The following is an 18742-nucleotide window of genomic DNA, read 5'->3' as shown; positions in this document are numbered from 1 at the left end:
TTTAGTAGTCAGTTGCCTAAGGCCTGGAAAAAATAGAACATTGTTGTTGCACTTTTAAAATTCAATTGCAGGTGATAGATTGGTGGTGTGGAAAAAGTCCACCTTAGCTAGAAATCCTCCGAATAGGTCACTGACAGACAAAGCAACTGCTTTCTGGAGGGCTTACAGATTTTATCTGGCTGAGAATTGACACGCTGCTTGGCATGCTCGTTAGAAAAGCACGTTCTGGTGGCACTGTGAAAAAAGTAAGAATTGGATACGTATCTTCTTAATATTTACAGTAGCTTTTGAATTGTGCTTCTTAGCTTTATATTTCACAGTATTTTAAATGTAATCAGTATTGTTTACTTCCCTTTTACAGACTAGGGAGAAATGAGTCTCAGAGAGGACAAGCCTTTTGTCCAAAATCTGCTCAGCAGCTTAGTGCCAAAATTGGAAATTGAATTTGGGGATTTTCCCTATGGTATATGTCCTGCACCCTCTCTCCTCTAGATTAACCCTTGTTTTAACTAGTTTTGCAGGTTTTCTGTCATGTATCTCCATCACTTGCCCCATGTGAGGAATATACTATTTCTGAAATTGTAATAAATGCTGCTAAAACAGCCTAAAGCCATATTTTAAGGGAGAAGCTGTCTCATATGATCGTGTTTCTTTCTACGTAGTAAATTCACAGTGGAGACCAGATCATTACTAACAAGAACTAGGTTGGCAAGAACTCTGTGGTCAGGAGGAAGATTGGGAAACATTCTCTTGTTTTTGGTAAGCTGTCAATAAGTTTGACAATAAGTTGTTGTCTAACACTGTTGGAAGTATTTTGGGAAGCAAGAAAGGACATTTGATAGAAACTACATTCAATGAATTGCTATCTTTAAGCAGGAGTTTAGCTGAGGTTCTTCTGTTGTGGCAGAAAAGTCCAAAAGATGTCCTGAAAATAGGTTTGGAAACTTACTTTGAATGTCATTCCCTTTAGTAGCAGATAACGTATTACGTAATCATTTAGGCTGGAAAAGATCTTTAGGATCATCAAGTCCAACTGTTACCTAGGATGTTAAGATTATTTAAGTGCTTTCTTTTTAAATGTTTGTGGCAATATTTCTCTGTCATTGTTGCTCCTCCAGTATTTCAAGATATGATTAAAAATATGTAAAATGAGTGAAATACCACCTGTAAAATGGGGTCTATTTCAGATAACTTCTGGATTTTTAAACTCTCAAAACATAAATGAATAGTATAGGGGGGAGGAAAAGGGGAAAAAAGGTGAGAGTGAAGTGAGTGGCTACTGTTAATTTGTATAGAATTTTGTATCAAGATATGTGTAACTCCTTGATCTTTAAACCTCTTAAGTTCCTGGCAAACATGGTTTTATTTGGTTTTGTTGGTTTTGGGGTTGGCAGGTTGTGGGGGGTTTGTTTGTTTGTTTGTTTGTGGGTTGGGGGTTTTTGTGTTGACTGAGGGAAGTAAGTTGCCAAGCAAGTTCAGAGCAGTCCAAATGTTAGACCGGTGCGAAGAGGTTTGAGGTGTCTTCACAGAAGGATAAATGAGAAGGGAACGGTATATTGGAGATGTTTGATCCTTGCAATGCAATATTGTACGATTATATTGTACTCTTGAGAACTCAGAGATTTGACTCCCATCAAAACTAACTTGTTTCTGACCACATTGGTGATGTGCCTGGTTATCCTGATCTAGATGCATGTTTTCTGTATTGAAATCTGATTCAAAAACTCAGTTCAGACTTTAAATACTGTTTTGGCCATATAGCTGGAATGGAGGGAATGCACCTTGAAATTTAATTTATTGAGGAATTTGTACTTTGTGAATATGAAAAGTACCCTTCTATGAAGAATACTTGACTGAGAACATATAGGCTGTTCTGGAGCCTTGTTTGTGAAAGAGTGGTGTCAGGATTAACCCATTCCAGACGCCAGCCTCCAGGAGGTTAGTGCCCTGGTCATGATTTTCCCATAGGAAGTATGCTGTTCCCCTGTGACCTCAGTGTCCTTTCACAGCACAAAGCATGTTATTCTTCTCATGGGAATGCAATCGGAGAATAGGAACTTGGTGTTAGAGCTGATTGTGTAGCATTTCTATGAAGGGAGGTTAGTGTCTTGAGCAGTTTTCTTGTTTTCCCACCTCTGAAGTCTTCAGAAGAATGCTTCATCCCGGGTCCTTGTTGGAGGAGAATTCACACTTGCTGAAGAGTGGGCGAATTGGGTTCCCGAGGTCTGTTCCTCTCTTCCTTCCCCTTCTCCCTTTTGCTGATGCTGGGATGTGAGAGCTCCTACAGCAGCTGAACACCGGTCATTTTACTGAGGGGATTGCAGTGGTGATAGCTCCTAGCATCTCGAGGATATGAAGCACCTCTACAGTCCAACAAAGGGCAAGAAAACCAGTTTTGTCTTTGCTGGTGTGTGAGCGATCGAACATGTGGCTGTTTTCTGCATCTGCAGGGAAACTCTTTGATTTCACGTGTTTTTGGGGGAGGATTTTGTGGTGCTGAGTTTCTGGCATTGTCATGAAATCATAGCCGTAGTGAGGACTGAAAAGAGGTCAGAGACACATTTGCAGGTCGAGTGGAGACTGTAAATCAGACAGTAGTAGACTCAGTATTGGTGATCATTTGTGCTTTTCTGCTTTGTGTGTCCTGGGCATAGCCCAGGAATGCAAGAAATACCTGTAGCCATATGTGTGTGTGTGTGTGTCCCCCTGTGGGCTGTAGAAGTGCTGCTGTGTAAAGGAGGAGGCATGAATATGAAACATTGATATGAAAGAGGTGTTGTCCTCCGTGGACCCTCTGTTCTGTGCCTCAAGATCTTAACTGGAGCCTAGATAATTTTTTTTTTTCTCATTTGACAGTACAAATTTGAAGTAGTCTGGCTAATTTTATCTCTAGCAACATCAGTCCTGCTGTCTCCACTTGTTTTGTGATACCTTTGAAGGCAGGAGGTTGCTCCTCTGATTCCGCTGTCTCTGGGGAGCCTGTGTTGGATTGATGGATACGTGGCAAATGACTGCAGCGTTGGGAGGGTGAATTATTGCTAACGGTCCGAATGCCCGCCTTGCCCTCTGATGCTGAAAGAACAGCAAATTGATCTACTCTGTTGGCAACAGCAGAGCGTGACTGAGTGACCTTTATAAATCCTAATTTTTAATAAACTCTTTCTTCTTTCCCCTTCATTCCTCCCCTTTTCTTCACCAAATACACAGCCTTGGCAGGAAAGCTTCTGAAATTCTGCATCTGATCTGGGGCTGCTCCATTGATGTGGTGTGCTGTTCCCCTCGTAAAGAGCAGGTAGGTCAGAAAGACAGGGCATGCATTTGAAATGTTAGGGTCCCACTGGGGATGCTGTGGCTGGGGGTGGGAGTTTGGGGGGACAGAAGGACCGTGTTGGATTCCTTCCTGCTTTACCAAGCTCAGTGTTTCAAATGGAAAATGCTGGGTTAAAATTCCTGTTGAAAGTTTAGGTATAAGACTTTGCTGTAGGCCATAAGATGGAACAAATTATATTATGTATTGAAGTGCAAGAAAAATTACTACAGAACAGTGATTTTTTTAATATATTTATATTTCCCACTCTCCACTAGCTCAGTAATATGTTTTTATGACTACCTAACACTCAGGCCTGATTCAAGAACGTTTTAAGGACAATAGAGATGTTGAATATACTTTAAAAAAACAGGCTACTGTCTATTATAAAGGGAAAAGTTTTCATCCATTTGATAACTTTGCCTCAAAGCTTACGGTGGGCTCGTGTTGTCTGAGCTGCTGCTATCTACATACGAGCACGCTGCGTTTTTGTGCACTTCAGTGGTAAAGGGAGGCCTTCTGTGAAGGCTGTAAAATGCTCTCGGGCAGAAATGTGAAGAATTTGGAACATGTAACTATTGTGAAGTGAGATAAAAGCTTTTGTCTTGGGAAAAGTGGTGTCATTCAGCATCTGTAGGTTTGAGTTTATTTTTCCTGCAAGAAGAAATTCTACATTTCTTCCTTTGCTGGTCAGTCTTGGCTTTTTGTAAGAATTTTCAGTAGAGCCAGCAAACTGCAGCAACACTAGGAGTTCTCCAAGAAAATATTAACTGTTCCAGCATCCATAATACTATGGAAAAGCAAGCTCTTTCTTTTTCAGCTCTTGGACAGGTGGGAAGAGCCTGATTTCAGCTAGCTAGAAGTTATGGTGAGTTAGAATTGGTTTTTGTGAGGGGTTTGGATGAAGAGCTGCCGTACTGGCGTACGCTGATGGGAAAGCTGGTGAGGCTGGGAACGGGTGGTATGATGCAGTGCTGATGCTGGTGCTTAATTCCGGTTGAAAAGTTGTATTGCCTTACTACAGTAGTCAACATGGAGTATAGTATGAGTTAAGTGGTATATAACATAACGCACTTTCTAATCAGGATAAGGATTGGCTTGAAAAAAGGAGGCCTTGGGGCTCCAAGGTGGTGTGTGCATTTAATATTCTCTCTGCCTGTTTTGCGTTATGAATGAATAGCAAAAAAAAATGATTGTGCTTTTTCTTGATGAGGTGGTAGGAGCCCTTCTTCCAGAGTTGCAGCATTATGTATGAGAAGAGTTTTTGGCTACTTGAGAAACTCATCAGCAAGTACGTGCGTGTCAGAGGATGTAGCATACCTGAAAAAATACAAAGATGTGGTGTATAACATGGTGTCAGAAAAAAATTTTTTTAGTCATTTTTCCTGTCTGTGGGTGAGGGAAGGGGTTTCAGAGGGAAACAGCATTCCGGCTGAGAAGCACTGTGATTTTCTGACCGGCGTGCTGTAACAGCCAGGCTGGCTGAAAGCTCTTCCCGGAGGAGTTAGCAGAATGGCTCCTGTAGGCAGGAGAGCGAGGGACTCTGAGCGGTGGTGGAGGACACTGGCTCTGGCGTCTCACGTTCACCTGGCTCATGCTACTTCATTAACTAGTCGCAGGCTATCAAGATTTTGAGGATTTGGTTCAGGACCTTCTCACCAGCTGAGCTGTGGCGTGCACGCAGGTCTGAGCTGCGGTATGTATGTGTGTCTGTAGCGCCCTGATTGTGAAGGGTGCTTAGTCCCTTATACGATGTAATCTGCTGTAGCTTGCAGCAAATTACCAATTAGGGTCTGGCAATCGGAATGTTTCAGCAATTACTTTTTCTCCTCTGTGTAGCACAAGAATGGGGGAAAAGATTCTGTTCGCAAGGTAGATTAATTCACTCTTCTGCAACTATCCAGGTGTGGTGAATTTGTTATAATCTGAATTCTGTTTTCAGTCTGCAGCACTGAATTTCCAGTTTGTGACAAATTTGTGGCCGTTGCATCTCATTTGAAATATTTGTCAAGGCTGCACAGAAAACATCTGTTTCTCAAGGCGTGGATGAGTAACCTAGGTGCAGGGTGTCCTTCCTGGCCCTACGCTCCCCCAGCCAGCCCCTGGGAATAGTTACCTTGGGAAGCGCTGCACTAAATGAACCGCTGGAATTGGATGTGTGCACGGGGGAAAGCATCTGAACTGAAATCACACGCGTGGCTAGCTGAATTTGTGTAATCCTGGCAATAATAATGTTTTACGCTTGTGTAAATGGAAGGAATGATTAGAGAGCCTAAGCAACTACTTAATGTGTAACTTAGTTTGGAAATTAAGAGACTTTAAAAGCCAAACCTTGCTCTTTTCAAGCCTGCTGTTTGCTTTTGTTTCTTACGGCCTATCTCTGAACTTCATTGTGTGTCTGTCTCTTGTTCCTGAAGTGAACCAGAAATGCAACATACTGTGTTGCAAGGTTAAGGAAACGTCCTGACGTCCTCTTGTTTCCAGTCACGCTGTACCTTGGATCTGCAGTCATGCAAAAGGAAAGAAATGCTCTGAATGGATTCTCCTTTGACGCTTGTCCTTAAACCAGGGTTTGTTTTGAGCTAGCTAATCTTTGTTTGCAAAAATGACTTTGAATAGGAACGGTTCCTGCTTTTAACTTTTATGAGCACTGTTATAGCATAAAGTTAATAAAGATTTCAGAATTTAATATGCAACCCCCAAAAAAACCCCTAATAAGCAAATATTAGCTTTGGAATGCTTATTGTTTTCTTCTTAATGAACGCTGATGTTTCACATCTAGTGAAGCAAGTAAATATGAAGTTTTCCTCTTTGCAATTAGTAGAAACAGTTCCCAGTGCAATGTTAATAACTAAAATTGCTGTTAGAAGGTGAGGCTGGTCAAAGAGCCAGTCATGACTTACTTCTGCCACAGGAGTAGAATATATGTGGTGTTCCCGAGCTACTCCTAGAACAGGGATCGGGAGGGATCCTGATGCTCTCCCTTACAGCAAGATCAGATCTGCTCAGACACTTCTTCCTAGACTGCAGCACCCAAGGTTTTGTGGACGCCCAGGTCACTGGTTAGTTACAGGGAGGAACTGTTGCTCTAGCGATCCGCATGCATCAGAAATGGCGGTTTATTTGCACTTTAAGGTAAAGGTGGAGAAGCAAATGCCACGTACGTGAACTGTGGGGATGAAGCCAAGGTGGCATTCACACAGCATGCGAGGAAACTGTTTCTCAAGTTCTGTCCCAGGCCAAAGACCCGTAGAAGGCAGCAGGGGAAGCAGAAATGGCCCCGCTTTGCCAGTACAGTGTCCATCTAAGCCTTCCTTGTTCTGAACGCTGCCGTGGTGATGCTGTCTCTTAGGAATAAGAATTTTTCTTCATGTTTGTCCTATGCTTTATGTTGTGTATGTTATATATATCCTCTTGAATTTTTAAATAATCTAAACTTGGAGGGCTTTTGCCCCCTCCCCACTTCTGTGACTGGTTAGAATAGAATATTTCAGTTGGAAGGGACCTCATCTAGTCCAACTGCCTTCTAGTGCTTGAAGCTTTTCTCATAATTCCAATTCTTGCAATTGCAGCATTCATAAACTTTTATTTTTAATGTAAATGGGACAGATATGAAGCATATTCATTTTTTCTCCTCTCTGCTTGCTCAGGCTGGGCAATCAGGTTAGTTTGCATCCTGTCACGAGGGATCAGATCTTCTGTTGCAATGGGACAGCCATGGAGTCTGGGTGCTGAAAACCAGAGGTTTTGTAGTGTGCTCAGTGTTGGCTTTGCTTTTAAGGGTTATTTCATGTTTGCTTTTTGTCTTCTGTCCTTAGATCAGGGAGACAATCTGTGTGAGCCCCAACATGCTCTAGCAAGACTCATGCTGAGAAAAATAACCAGTGAGATGAAGCCCTGAATTTTTCAGTTCCAATATACTTGTTTGCAACTTCCTGTCCAATTCTGGTAACGCAGACTGTGGATTTTCAGTTCCGTTACTGCCATATATTCAAAAGGTATTTTTTGATTATTATTTCCAGTGGTCTGTTCTGAGTAGTAGGCTTGCGTACGCAGGGATTTTCTGCGTTATTTCCCGCTCTATGAACAGCTCTGGAAAACGGCTCTGTCACTGAAACTTTAAATTAAATTTTATTTCTTTTTCTACTCACTCCTGAGAGTAGTCCATCTTTCTGGTGATTTCATACACCTTTAAAAACAATTTTTTTTTTAAAATTTATTTTAAACATTTGCTTTGAACTTGATTTGAACATGTTGTATTTGCCACTGGACCAAAACAAGCTAAAGGTTAAAAATCAAGCTTTTCCTGATGTAATCTCTACAATTTCTAAGCGTATTGTTATAGACCACGTGTCTGTTCCTTTGCGGGGTACCACATTTTAGGTTCTCTGGGTGACTATAAGACAACATTTCTGTTCTGCATGAACGTGATGTATAGCGTTTTGGCTATAGGTCTCCAGGCAGCAAGTGCACACTTCTCATCCCTCCCATCTCCCAAAATACGCGAATGTTTGTGCTGGTGCTGGACTGCAGGCAAACTGAAATTGCCTACGACTAAGAAAGCGGTATTGATTCTCATGGAAAGATGTAGTGCTTTGCTAAAAGGTATGAGCAAAGATAATTTATCCAGGTTTTCCATTTGGTCACGAGGCCAATATACTGGTGCTCCTGTTGCTCAAAATATGATTATTTTTAGTTGCACTACTGGGGGGAAAAATAGGTAGCTCATTGTAAAATAGTCCTGTGGGCATTAAATAGAATTAAATCTGAAATTAAGAGCGTAATGGCTATTCTTAGGGTTTGTCTTCTTCCATATGCTCTTTCCCATATAGCTGAAAGTGGATGCTTAGGAAAGAATATAAAACAAAACAGTACCTGTGATACCTCCCCCAGCTTCTAAATATTTGAGGCTTACAGAATTCCTAAGCCAGATACGTATAAAAACCCTTAATGGATTTCTTGCCTGTTTGAGCTTATCAGTCCTGCTCCTTTAATATTTTTTCCACTTAAGATGGTGAAGGTGAGTAGTTCAAACTGTCAGATAACCAGCTGGTTTTATTGGGTAGCCTGGGTTCAGGTCTTTTATTGAATTCTCTGGCGCAGTAATTAATGATGTTTTCCTGTGGACAAAATGACTTACTTCATAAGCTGTGGGTATCTTACTGTCCCAGTCTTATTCTGGAGAAGCCAGGAAAAATGTCTTTATTTTCTCTCACATAAAAATCTTGGATAATATAGCTTTAAACTGTAGGAAAAAAATCTGTCTTGCATTCAAGCCTTTCACTTCTGAGCACACTGTTGTGAACCACATGCTTTGTATTTAGCCTGAGATTAAAAAAGAAAAAAAAAAAAAAGAGGGTAGGCTGCTTCTGCTCCATCTTTCCTAGAAATTTGGTTTGTGCTTTATTTTAATGTATTATCTTAACCTTTTCTTAGGGCTTTTTATATTGAATTTTTTACATTTTGTAAATCAAATTGCAAGTTTAAGTTGACCAATTCTGACATCTGTGATTCTGTTTGCACTTGGTAAACAGCCTAGTCGTACGTCTTGCAGTCAAGTCAAAATATATTTTGACGAGAAGTATCTGCATTGGCTTATTTTACTGCATAGTGTACTCTGGCTTAGTCTTCTGAACTGTGACTACTTAAGCCTCACTCTCTCGTTCCCCACACAAAAATAACTTTCTTTAGATTGTCTTAGCTGTAAAGCCTGTTCTGGTCTCTTCTCTTGTTACTGGTTTGTTGCTAATAGTTAAAGCCCTCGCACTGAAAGTGCTTCAGTCGGTGTCCCAAGAGCACTTCCCTTAAGACCACGTTGCTTACAGCTAGCCTCAATCCTTCTTTTCTAATTGGCATTTTGGCATCTCCTTGGAGTACTGCTTAATTCTTTTACTGCTAAGCTCCTTTTCTTCCTTCCTTTCAGACGGTTTGGTTCCTAGCTCTGTCCCTGACTGTTCTCTCTGACCAGCAGCTCACGGCAGCGGTGCCTGACGTCTGTTCGGCTGGTGTTCAGCCTCTGCTTATGTTTTCTGCCCTGCCTTCCCTGAGGCAAAACCCAATAATTTGATGAAATTGCCTGTGGGCTCATAACAAGTGCTTGTTGTGTGGTGTCTCTTTGTCCCTTCTGAGGAGGTACAATGCTGGAAGTCTTTCTAAAACAAGATGGTAACGTTTGTTTTGCTTTTATTTATTTTTCTCATGACAAATTTTCTTTCTTTCCAACTTATAGCTGGATACAGTGCCTTTGCTGAAGCGTTGCACATGCTGGAGTTGCCTGAGCCCCTGATGTATCCCGGGATGGCAACTAGGTGACGATAGTTGAGGATGACCCTGACTGAAAAACTGCGCGAGAGGATATCGCGGGCGTTCTACAACCACGGGCTGTTGTGTGCTTCCTACCCCATCCCCATCATCCTCTTTACTGGACTCTGTATTCTGGCCTGCTGGTAAGTCACACGAAGTACTTGCTGTCACAGGGTGCTGCTGCTTTGTGGGGTTTTCATAGCAACACCATGAACGTGTTCAGGTTTCCCTGTCTTGTGGGCTGTCCCAGAGCTCTGTTTGGTTTTTTTTTTTCTTTCTTTTAAAGTAATAGTTTTTTGTCATCTTTTTTATGGACAAAAGACAGGGATGAAGTATCTTCATGTGGTTTAATAAGCAAATAGTAAAATCTAATTGCATAAGTGAAGTAAAGCAATAAATAAAAGTAATCTCCAAACACTTGGTGGTGGACTCCAAACCCATGAATTAAAAATGGGGAGAAGGAAAGTTGATCTTTCTCTCTGTACTTGTCTGTTCTGTTCTCCCTGAAGCTTGTACTCTTCTTTTCAGCCCTTACCTTGGTATGCATGTGTTGTTTGTTCTTGTAAATTCCCTAGTACCCTTATGGACTCTAATTTGGATATGACTTGCAGCTGAATATATTTCCATGATCAGAAATGTTACACGGGCCTCTTCATAATTTTCTGTGAGGCGTTATTACTGCTGGAGTTGAGAAAACTTTTGTGCTCAGGTTTGTGCACAGATTCCGTCATCAAGGTTTTAATTCTAAATATCTTGTCTCTTTTGGTCGAAATAAACCCTATGTGATGATGGACTCTACTCCTCTGCTTTTAGAAAAGCTCCACCTGTGTTGATATAGATACAGACATACATTTTTCTTTGAGCATCACTGAGGATAAGACAGACTTCTTTCACGTCTACAGTTAAAAGATTATTGAAGTGATTATTTTCATGTATTGAAAACCTGTGAGATCACTTCTCATGCCTATGGCTTGTGAAGGTTGTGAGCAGCAGTCAAGGCGTTGCTTTCCTGGTTTTTGTGCTGCTTCATATGAATTCTTGTAAATGAATTCTTGTAAATGTCAATGAGAATAGTTTTATTTTCAGGTCTTTTGTTCTGTAGAAATATGAAGCTTCTATGAGGTCCAAACAAATGGATTCTACATTCTGTTTTTCTTGGTTGATAACCGTTGCAAGTAACAGCTCTGTCTTCTGACTTCAGCTTTGCTGGATGCTGTTCTCACGTGTCAGGCCTGCCTTAGCCAAAACAGTTCCACCACAAGTCCTGAATCCCCACACCACAGCGCTCTTGCTTGCTAATTGCTTCACATACCGCCAGTGGTATTGGGCTCCTATTTTCGATTATCTTTCAGGTGCTGTTCCCTGGGGGTGAATGCAGGAATGCAAGACAACTGCTTCAGTAAAAAAGTTTATCCATACAAATGTTGCATTTTGGGAGGGACCAAAATAAAAACTGCATGCTTACTCCCTTTCCTAAATTTAGGATTTCCTGGACAGGAGGAAATCTGATCTAGGATTACTAGCAGCTGTCCTCGTTCTTCCTGGGAACCTTGTGCCCACTGGGTCAGAACTTATATCTGTCCTGTCTTTGTAGCTGTATGTTTAGAGTGGTGTGAACCAAGTCCCTGAAGCTTCAAACCAGGTTGTCTTTGGCAGGTTAGCTACTGGTAATTGTGTATTTGTGGAAGTGTCTGCATTACTCAGTGCTGGTATTTGAGGATTCTGCAGTTATTGGTTACCTTCAGGCTGCAGAAATTTGTCCAACACTCCATCAGGCATAAAGTGAATAGTCTGTGTTTTCTTTAATGAGTTTCAGTAACTCATTAGACAAGCGAATAATGGCCCTAGGAGAGACAGGGTTTTAAAAATATTGTGATGCCCTTTCAGAGCAAGAGTACCTTTGCAAAAAATTTTCCTCTTCAGAAGCAATTTTTGGGGATGTTTCAGTTCCTGTTCTTGAGCTGCTCTCTGTTAACTAGTGTTAACTAGGTGTTAAGTCTGGCTTGAGAAGTGGCATTACTAACTAGGTCAAAACTATTCCAGAGTGCAGTCCTTCCACACTTGAGCATTTCAGTGTGGTAAGACTGAACTCTGATAGGATATCCATGCATGGGACACTTTGAAATATTTATTGGAAGTTTGGTTTTGCGTTGAGGTCTTCAGGTCTTCCTCTTAGTTTGAGCCTGAGGTCCCGCTTCTTCATTGTCGACCTGGGTGATGGAGTAGGCCGCACCCTCGGCAAGTTTGCAGGTGGTACAAACTTCGTATATCATGAACTGGAAGTGGAGAACTGAATGAAGTGGCTGGATGAAAACTGGAAAGAGTGGCTGATGCACCAGATGGCTGCGTGGGCAGAGAGGAACCTCATCAAGTTGAACAAAAGGAAATGTAAAAGAAAGAATAACATCAGGCATCTGTACAGAGTGAGGGTCAGCTTTCTGGAAAGCAGCTTTGCAGAACAGGCCCCAGAGATCCTGGTAGGTCTCTCAGGGAGAGTGTTGCCAGCAGGTCGAGGTGATCCTGCCCTTCAGCTCAGCGCTGGTGAGGCCGCACCTGGAGTGCTGGGTCTGGTGCTGCGCTTCCCAGTAAAAGAAGGATGTGGAATTAGTGGACCAAGTCCAGCAAAGGACCACGAAGATGATGAAGGGCCTGGAGCATCTCTCCTAGGAGGAAAGGCTGAGAGCTTGGTCTGTTCAGCCTGGAGAAGGCTCAGGGGCATCTCATCAATGTATGTAAATGTATGAAGAGAGAACAGAGCCAGGCTCACCAACCTGTGACAAGGCATGAGGCAAAGGGCACCAACTGAAACACAGGAGATCTGTTTATACGTAAGAAAACACTTTTTACGCTAAGGTGGTTAACCATTGGAGCAGGTATCCCAGAGAGGTGGGGGAGGCCCTGAGCCATCTGCCGTGGCTGGCCCTGCTCCCTGCAGGTTTGGACCAGCCCATCTCCAGAGCTGCCTTCCAGCCTAAGCTGTCTGTCATTCTGTCTCTGTGCTTTTTAATCTGCCTGTGGAGTTTATAAAGGAGCCGTGCAATGCAAAATGATTTAGGATAAATGTTTTTTAAGCTCCCTTTTCAGTTTCTCCAGTGTAAGAGTTGTGTTGATTTATTGAGGTGTTAAGAGTCGTCCCTGCCCCCCCCATGCTTCCTTCCTTCTGCCTTCTGTTTTTCTCCAAGCTGAAAAAGGAAGTGGTGCTAAAGGGAACACACATCCTTGCTGTCAAGTGATTTTGAGAGTAACTCCTGGGTTTTTTGGGCTACGTAGCTTTGCAGTTGCAGTCCACATGTTGTTCATTCATTTAAAATAAGAAATAAAACTTAATATATCCACTTACAATGAAGCTGCATTACCAAGTATATTGTATTTCAGGTTCCTTGGCTTGGACTATAATTTGGGTATTTTCTTGCCAGAGCTCAAATTTGGGGGCTGCTCTCTCCAGTGAGCACTCGATAAATATCCTTAGAAGTCCGAGGTGTCTCTTCCTTGTTTGCTCTGCGTGGAATAATGTGGTATTTGTGGTGTGTGGCTGCACGCAGTTGTTAGCTCTGTGGCTTGTGCAACTGTAGCTGTTGAACACTAATTCCTTAACAAATGGATAGGGACTATGACCAAGTAAACCTGGAGCAAGATACTCAGTAGCTTTTCGGATTGTGCTGCACTAGAATACTTCTAAACAAGTGTTTTCATCAGATGTAGTAAAAATTTAGGGTTTTTTGGGGGGAGGCAGGGTGCCAAGGCCAACGAAAGGACTATAATTTCTTTTTTTAATCAGGATGCCTGAATATATAAGATGGTATGGAGTAACAGGAAATTGGAGGTGATCAATAGTCATCTCAATGGGTGCTGACTATCTATGGGGTGGGGCAGGAAACTTCAAAAGTACTGTAGCAATTATTTGGGAAATAATTATTTTTTAGCTAATACAGTAACTCACTTTAGATTGAAGTTAAGTCCTGGAGCTATGTCATGCGGTGGGCATTTCATGCATTACCTGCTCGCCCTATTCTTCTGCTCTTTCCTAGGCATCTGCTACTGGCTGCTGTAAGAAATAGGCTGCTGGGCAGATGGACCCTTGGTCTGACCCAGCACAGCTAGCTGTATGTATATTTGTTTTTGACTACGTCCATTTGAATAGCCTTCCAGAATGTAAAACTGGCAGCTGTCGGGCACGTTTGGCACATGGTGTGGGTCGGGTGCTGTCTGCAGGAGCCGCAGCAGACAGTTCTTACGGGAGCTGTCGGATGGCCACCTCCTGTGGAAGCTTCTCTTGGCTGCAGGGAGGAACTCACTGGTGGCCACAAAGTGTCACATCTGCTGTTTTTCCTGCGGTCATATCGTGAGAAGTCTTAAGTAATGGTCTTTGGCACCAGCTTACTGCTGGTATTTAATTTGTGCTCTTCAGAAGTGTTCTGTTTTCTTAGGACATATCTTGCTGATTCATCTCATCCACCTCACTTCAAAAGTGAGAAATGTGCTGAAATTTGGAGAAAGAAGCTGGTGGAAAAAAATCAAGATAGAAGCTGATTTAGGCAGTGTTTCTGTCCAATGTGATTGGTAGGAGACCCTCAGCACTGTTTGCATAGTAATGCAGATTAGGGTCTGAAACAAGCATGGACCAATTAAGTAGCAGGAACTACAGGTCTTTCTAATGAGGAAAGAAGATACACAAGTCATACAGTGGTTTCATACTGACTTTTATCAACAGGGAGGAGCTAATAACATCCTCAGTGTTGCTGAGAAGTGTCCCTGTCCCTGAAGTGGGTGGAAAATGGGGAAGGTAGTGGAGCAAAAAGGAAGCATTCTATATTTGTCAGCCTTAAACATGGTTAATAAATACATTGAGTTGTTCAAGCAAGCAAGGGTGGGTCCTGCATCCTGAGTTCTTGAAAGGGAGAAAGGTTAAACAGAGTCTTCTCTTGTTCTGCACCTGTATGCACCCACAATCAAGGTGAACTTGTAAAAGCCTACAACAGAAGAAAGTAACTCAGTTGTTCTTGTTTTACTCCCCCCCCTCAGTAAAACATGACCATCTGTGTGTTCAGATAACTTTTTTAAAAGCTGAAATAAACCATACGGACCACAACTTACCCAGCATCAGTTCTTGGTTCTCAATCAATGTGACAGCAGTTAACATGCAGGTGTTTCTCCTGTTCTGAAAAGGTTAGGTGTCAAGGATCAGGTAGCACAGTCACCACAGAGTAGCTGTTACAGGTTGGTTGAATGTATTCTGTCTTTAACCTTGGAAGTATTTTGTGTAGATACTATTTTTAATGTCATCTATAGCAAGACATAGCATAGCACATCTGTTTTTGTTAATAAATTAATGTACAAAGTAAAAGCAAAACCGCCTGTGACTCATTCTTACTCTAAAACTCTGAAAATCCAAGATAACATTAGTTTTTACTTCACCATGAGGGTTTTCTGCTGAGCTATTGACAGGTGTAGGGCTTGTTAGTTAACTTCTTACTTTACTGTATATCCCTTTGTAGATGATGTTCATTTTCATCATCCCACTTAAATGGATCTGCATTAAGAAACATTCCTGTTCTTTACAGGCACAAACTGACCTGAGTGTGTCTTTTTTTTCCCCTAGTAGAGTGAGAGTGCCACTTAAGCCCATCTGACATAAGTAGTCCCTCCTCACAGCTCAGAGAAGAACAGATGATACCTATAACTGTAGTAATGAGGGTAGATTTGAAATTGCTGTGTAGTTCTGAAGAATACTTTCCAGTTAAAGAATTTAAAATCAATTTACCCTGTGAAGCAGGTTTAGGAGAATTAAACAGGGCAAGTCTTCATTATTTGAGTGAAGCACTAGGTTCTGCTGCTAAAGAACTGTGGAACGGTCTGGAACCAGAGCCCTTTTGTGTGTGTACTTACTGTTGCGATAGGACAAGGGTAATGGTTTTAAACTGAAAGAGGGGAGATTCAGACTAGTTAAGGAAGAAATTCTTTACGATGACAGTGGTGAAGCACTGCCACAGGTTGTTCAGAGAGGTGGTAGGAAAGGTTGGACCGTTCAATAGATTTCTTTGGTGAAAGAGCATTTCACTATCTTACAGGTTTGTACTAACATGTGCGATAACCAGAGAAGCTGAGTTGGTGTCAGACTCCTCATGTTCCAAATCCACAGAGCACACAGTCTCCTGTGGGACCGCATGATGAAACTAGAAGCAAGTTCCGTATAACGAGACCTCTATTCTGCTTCGCAGGAAAAGAAAACTGCCAGTGCAGAGCAAGGGGGATCTTTACTTTTGCAGTGCAGATTTTTGAGGAGAGGGTCCTGTCTGTGGCAACAGGGCAAAGCAAACATCATTTTTTCAGAAACAGGTATTGTTTATGCACTTACCAAGGCTAAAAAGGGAACTGTTCCTGACAAATATTTGGCCTTCTCTACCCTCTGGCAAGAACCTTATTATCAAATTTCGTATCTCATTAGCAATGGGTTTTCAGGTTGTGATAGTTTAGGCTGGAAACAGGCTAAAAGCTTGTTCTACAGTGCAAAATGGAGGTGGTGGCTATTTTAAGGCAATATATCACCACCTTCCCTGTTACCTAAGACCTGGCAGCTCTCTACTTTCCTTCATATTCACCAGCTGAAAGACTATTCTGGGGTGGTGGCGATCTCTGCTTTGATTCTGAGGAGGAGGAATATGCAATTATAGGGTTTGCAGTTCTGTTGAGTTGCCAGCTGCCTTGGGCTGCCCTGGCAGTTCTCCATCTTGGCCCTCTAAGCTGTCTTGAAAATATGTAAAGTAGTTGGATGAACATTTTTGCTTGAACCTACCTCATGCTTGGTAACTAAAATGTGCTCTTGCTTGAATTCAGCAATACCAACTTGTATACAATCTATTTTTCCTTTATTTTGGACTTGCAGAAGGGTGTCAGGATTCAGTGTCACACAAGCATTTAAAACTAACCCTTCTCAAACCCAAAACTTATTTTTGAGCTTTCCTGTCACCTGTTTTAGATCATACTTTTCTTCCCTCCTTTCTCTGTCCTTTCCATTCTGCTGTTCACCTCTTATCCTGATAGTTGAAAAAAGTCTGTAACAAAGAGAAATGTGAGGAGAATCAAAGCTGAGTGCTAGAAATCACTTCCCCGCAACTCACTTGGAGCAGTTCTCGCATTTGGTAAGAAGTGCATGCGGAAAGGACTTGGGCCTGTCACATCTCGCCGTCCTTGCCACCTTTAGTGTGTGGGAAGCCAGGATGCTTCTGTCAGCTCAGCAGCAGCTCTTGGTTTGGGTTTTTAAAGTATCTCTTTACTTAAAACATGCTCTAACATCAATGTCTGAAGTAGTAGGTCTAGTGATTTTCTTTGTATCATTGGGTGGTTCTTTCTCGCTCTGTCCTTTTTTTTTTTTATCTCTGCTGTCAGTCTGTCTCAGGTATCACTGACAAGATCAGCTGGTATCACATGCCTGTGTAAGGCTAAATAAATTCAAGAACTAATGTTTTAGCATCTTACTAAAATAACTTAGAATAAATATAATCTAGACTGCATATTTTGTGTATTCTTTCATCAGACTTTCTCAAAACATTTCATAAACATGAATCTTCAAATATCACTGTGATATAAGTACATATGTATCCCCACTTCCCTTATGAGGATGTATATTTGTGTTGTAGTTGGCTCAAGATGAGGGAGCTTTTGAAGAGAGTCCCAAGAGTGAGTCTTGTTCCCGAGCTGTGCTGCAAAACAATACCACAAGCAATCTACACTACCTAGATCCTGTTGTGATAAGGACTGTAGGAGCTAAACATAGATGTGTACAGACCACACGGTCTGTTTTAACCTTTTTAACCTTTTAAAAGTGGATTTCCTGCGGGGCCTTTTCTTTGAAGATGGCTGCTGAAAATGTGGATTATAATCAAAAATAGTTCCAGCTCTTTTTTTGGTGTGCCAGACAATCTGCTAGGATGGTGCACGTCAGTGTCTTCTAATGCCACAGCTGCCACAGCTCTTCTAGTCTTAGTAAAATATGAAGATAATATCATCAAAGACAAAAGCTCTTGTTCCCGATGAAGGTAATAACCTAAGAGAGTAAAGCCATGCTCATGTGGTGGTGTGGTAGGAGCTCATACTGTGCTACTGGCTTTATGAACATTGTTGATGGTCCTGGCTGCTGAGTGAAATGTGTTATGTCTCACTGTCCTTAACAGTGATGAGTATTAGAATTAGGACTCATTAGCATATGGAGAAATTAAGGGAATTATGTCTTACTTAGCAACATGGCTTTTGTTGGCCCAGCAGCCTGGAAGTGTAGATGAAGCTGAAGGAGCCCATCAATGTGACTTGCAGAAAACTTTGGACTGGATAGAGAAAATCTAACGCTGTTTTTCATCACACGAGAAAGAGGCAACAGTCTGAATAACTGCAGCATTAGGTGCCGCTTTCCTCTTCCTACTCTAGGCACGGATTAGAAATATGTATTGGAGGCAGCATACAGTCCTTTTTCTACAGTGTAAATCCAGTTCCATGTTCAGGATTTAATCAAATTGCAGAGAAATGCTGAACTTGATTCAGATATCAACAGCTCTACCATGACCATAGGCCTGAAGAGGATGGTGAGCTGTGGGAGTCTCGGTTGCCTTGGTTCACTATCAGCAGTGCACGGACAGCTCTAAATTACATTTTTCTTCCACCAGAAATTTCCCTTTTGTTCTTCCCCTTATTTTGTTGCCCTTGAGTCTTTCAAGAAATGCCGTTTATTCTTTCCTCCATTGCATTTGCATGTAATTCCAAATTTTTTTGCACAAATTTGAAAATGCTAACATGAAAACTAAAAGCCAATAATACAAAAAAAACCCCTCGGTCATTCAAAAGTAGCCATTAAGGAGCTGAGAGGTGCTGCATCCAGTACTTTGGGAGGTGGCTTGCACATCAGGATGGAAGTGGTTTGTTTCTTCCCCTCTACAGAAAATTAAACTCTTTTTTTTAACTACAAAAAACCCCAAATACGGGACTCTCAGCTAACCTTCCTATTAGCTGCCATCAGGCAGCCTGTCATGTCTTGCATCTTCCTCCGAGGCCTCATGTAACCCCGAGCCCACTGGACGCTGTGTACAGATTGCCATTGTTCAGATGAACTTTCCTCCTTCCTAACTCCTCAGGTAGCTGCTG

At 41.9% G+C, this 18742-nt stretch overlaps 1 protein-coding gene across 6 annotated transcripts in view; it reads left to right on the top strand.

Moving 5' to 3' along the window:
- Nucleotides 1-18742, top strand: part of SCAP (SREBF chaperone) — a 68748-nt gene that overhangs the window by 12585 nt on the left and 37421 nt on the right. The window contains exons 2-6 of one of the 6 annotated variants that reach the window (XM_075746918.1): nucleotides 3208-3292; nucleotides 4128-4175; nucleotides 7126-7305; nucleotides 7760-7912; nucleotides 9537-9753. In XM_075746918.1, coding sequence (XP_075603033.1) covers nucleotides 9632-9753 — 122 coding nt within the window. In that variant the 5' untranslated portion in view covers nucleotides 3208-3292; nucleotides 4128-4175; nucleotides 7126-7305; nucleotides 7760-7912; nucleotides 9537-9631. Of the gene's footprint in view, nucleotides 1-3207; nucleotides 3293-4127; nucleotides 4176-7125; nucleotides 7306-7759; nucleotides 7913-9536; nucleotides 9754-18742 lie in introns of those variants that run through there. The other 5 variants (XM_075746922.1, XM_075746920.1, XM_075746919.1 and 2 more) reach the window with 5 other exon arrangements.

Source organism: Balearica regulorum, chromosome 2 (genome assembly GCF_011004875.1).
Source record: "Balearica regulorum gibbericeps isolate bBalReg1 chromosome 2, bBalReg1.pri, whole genome shotgun sequence".
NCBI classification, from domain to species: domain Eukaryota; kingdom Metazoa; phylum Chordata; class Aves; order Gruiformes; family Gruidae; genus Balearica; species Balearica regulorum.
The sequence above is the reverse complement of the archived record's forward strand: the minus strand, read 5'-3'. Positions and strand labels throughout refer to the sequence as shown.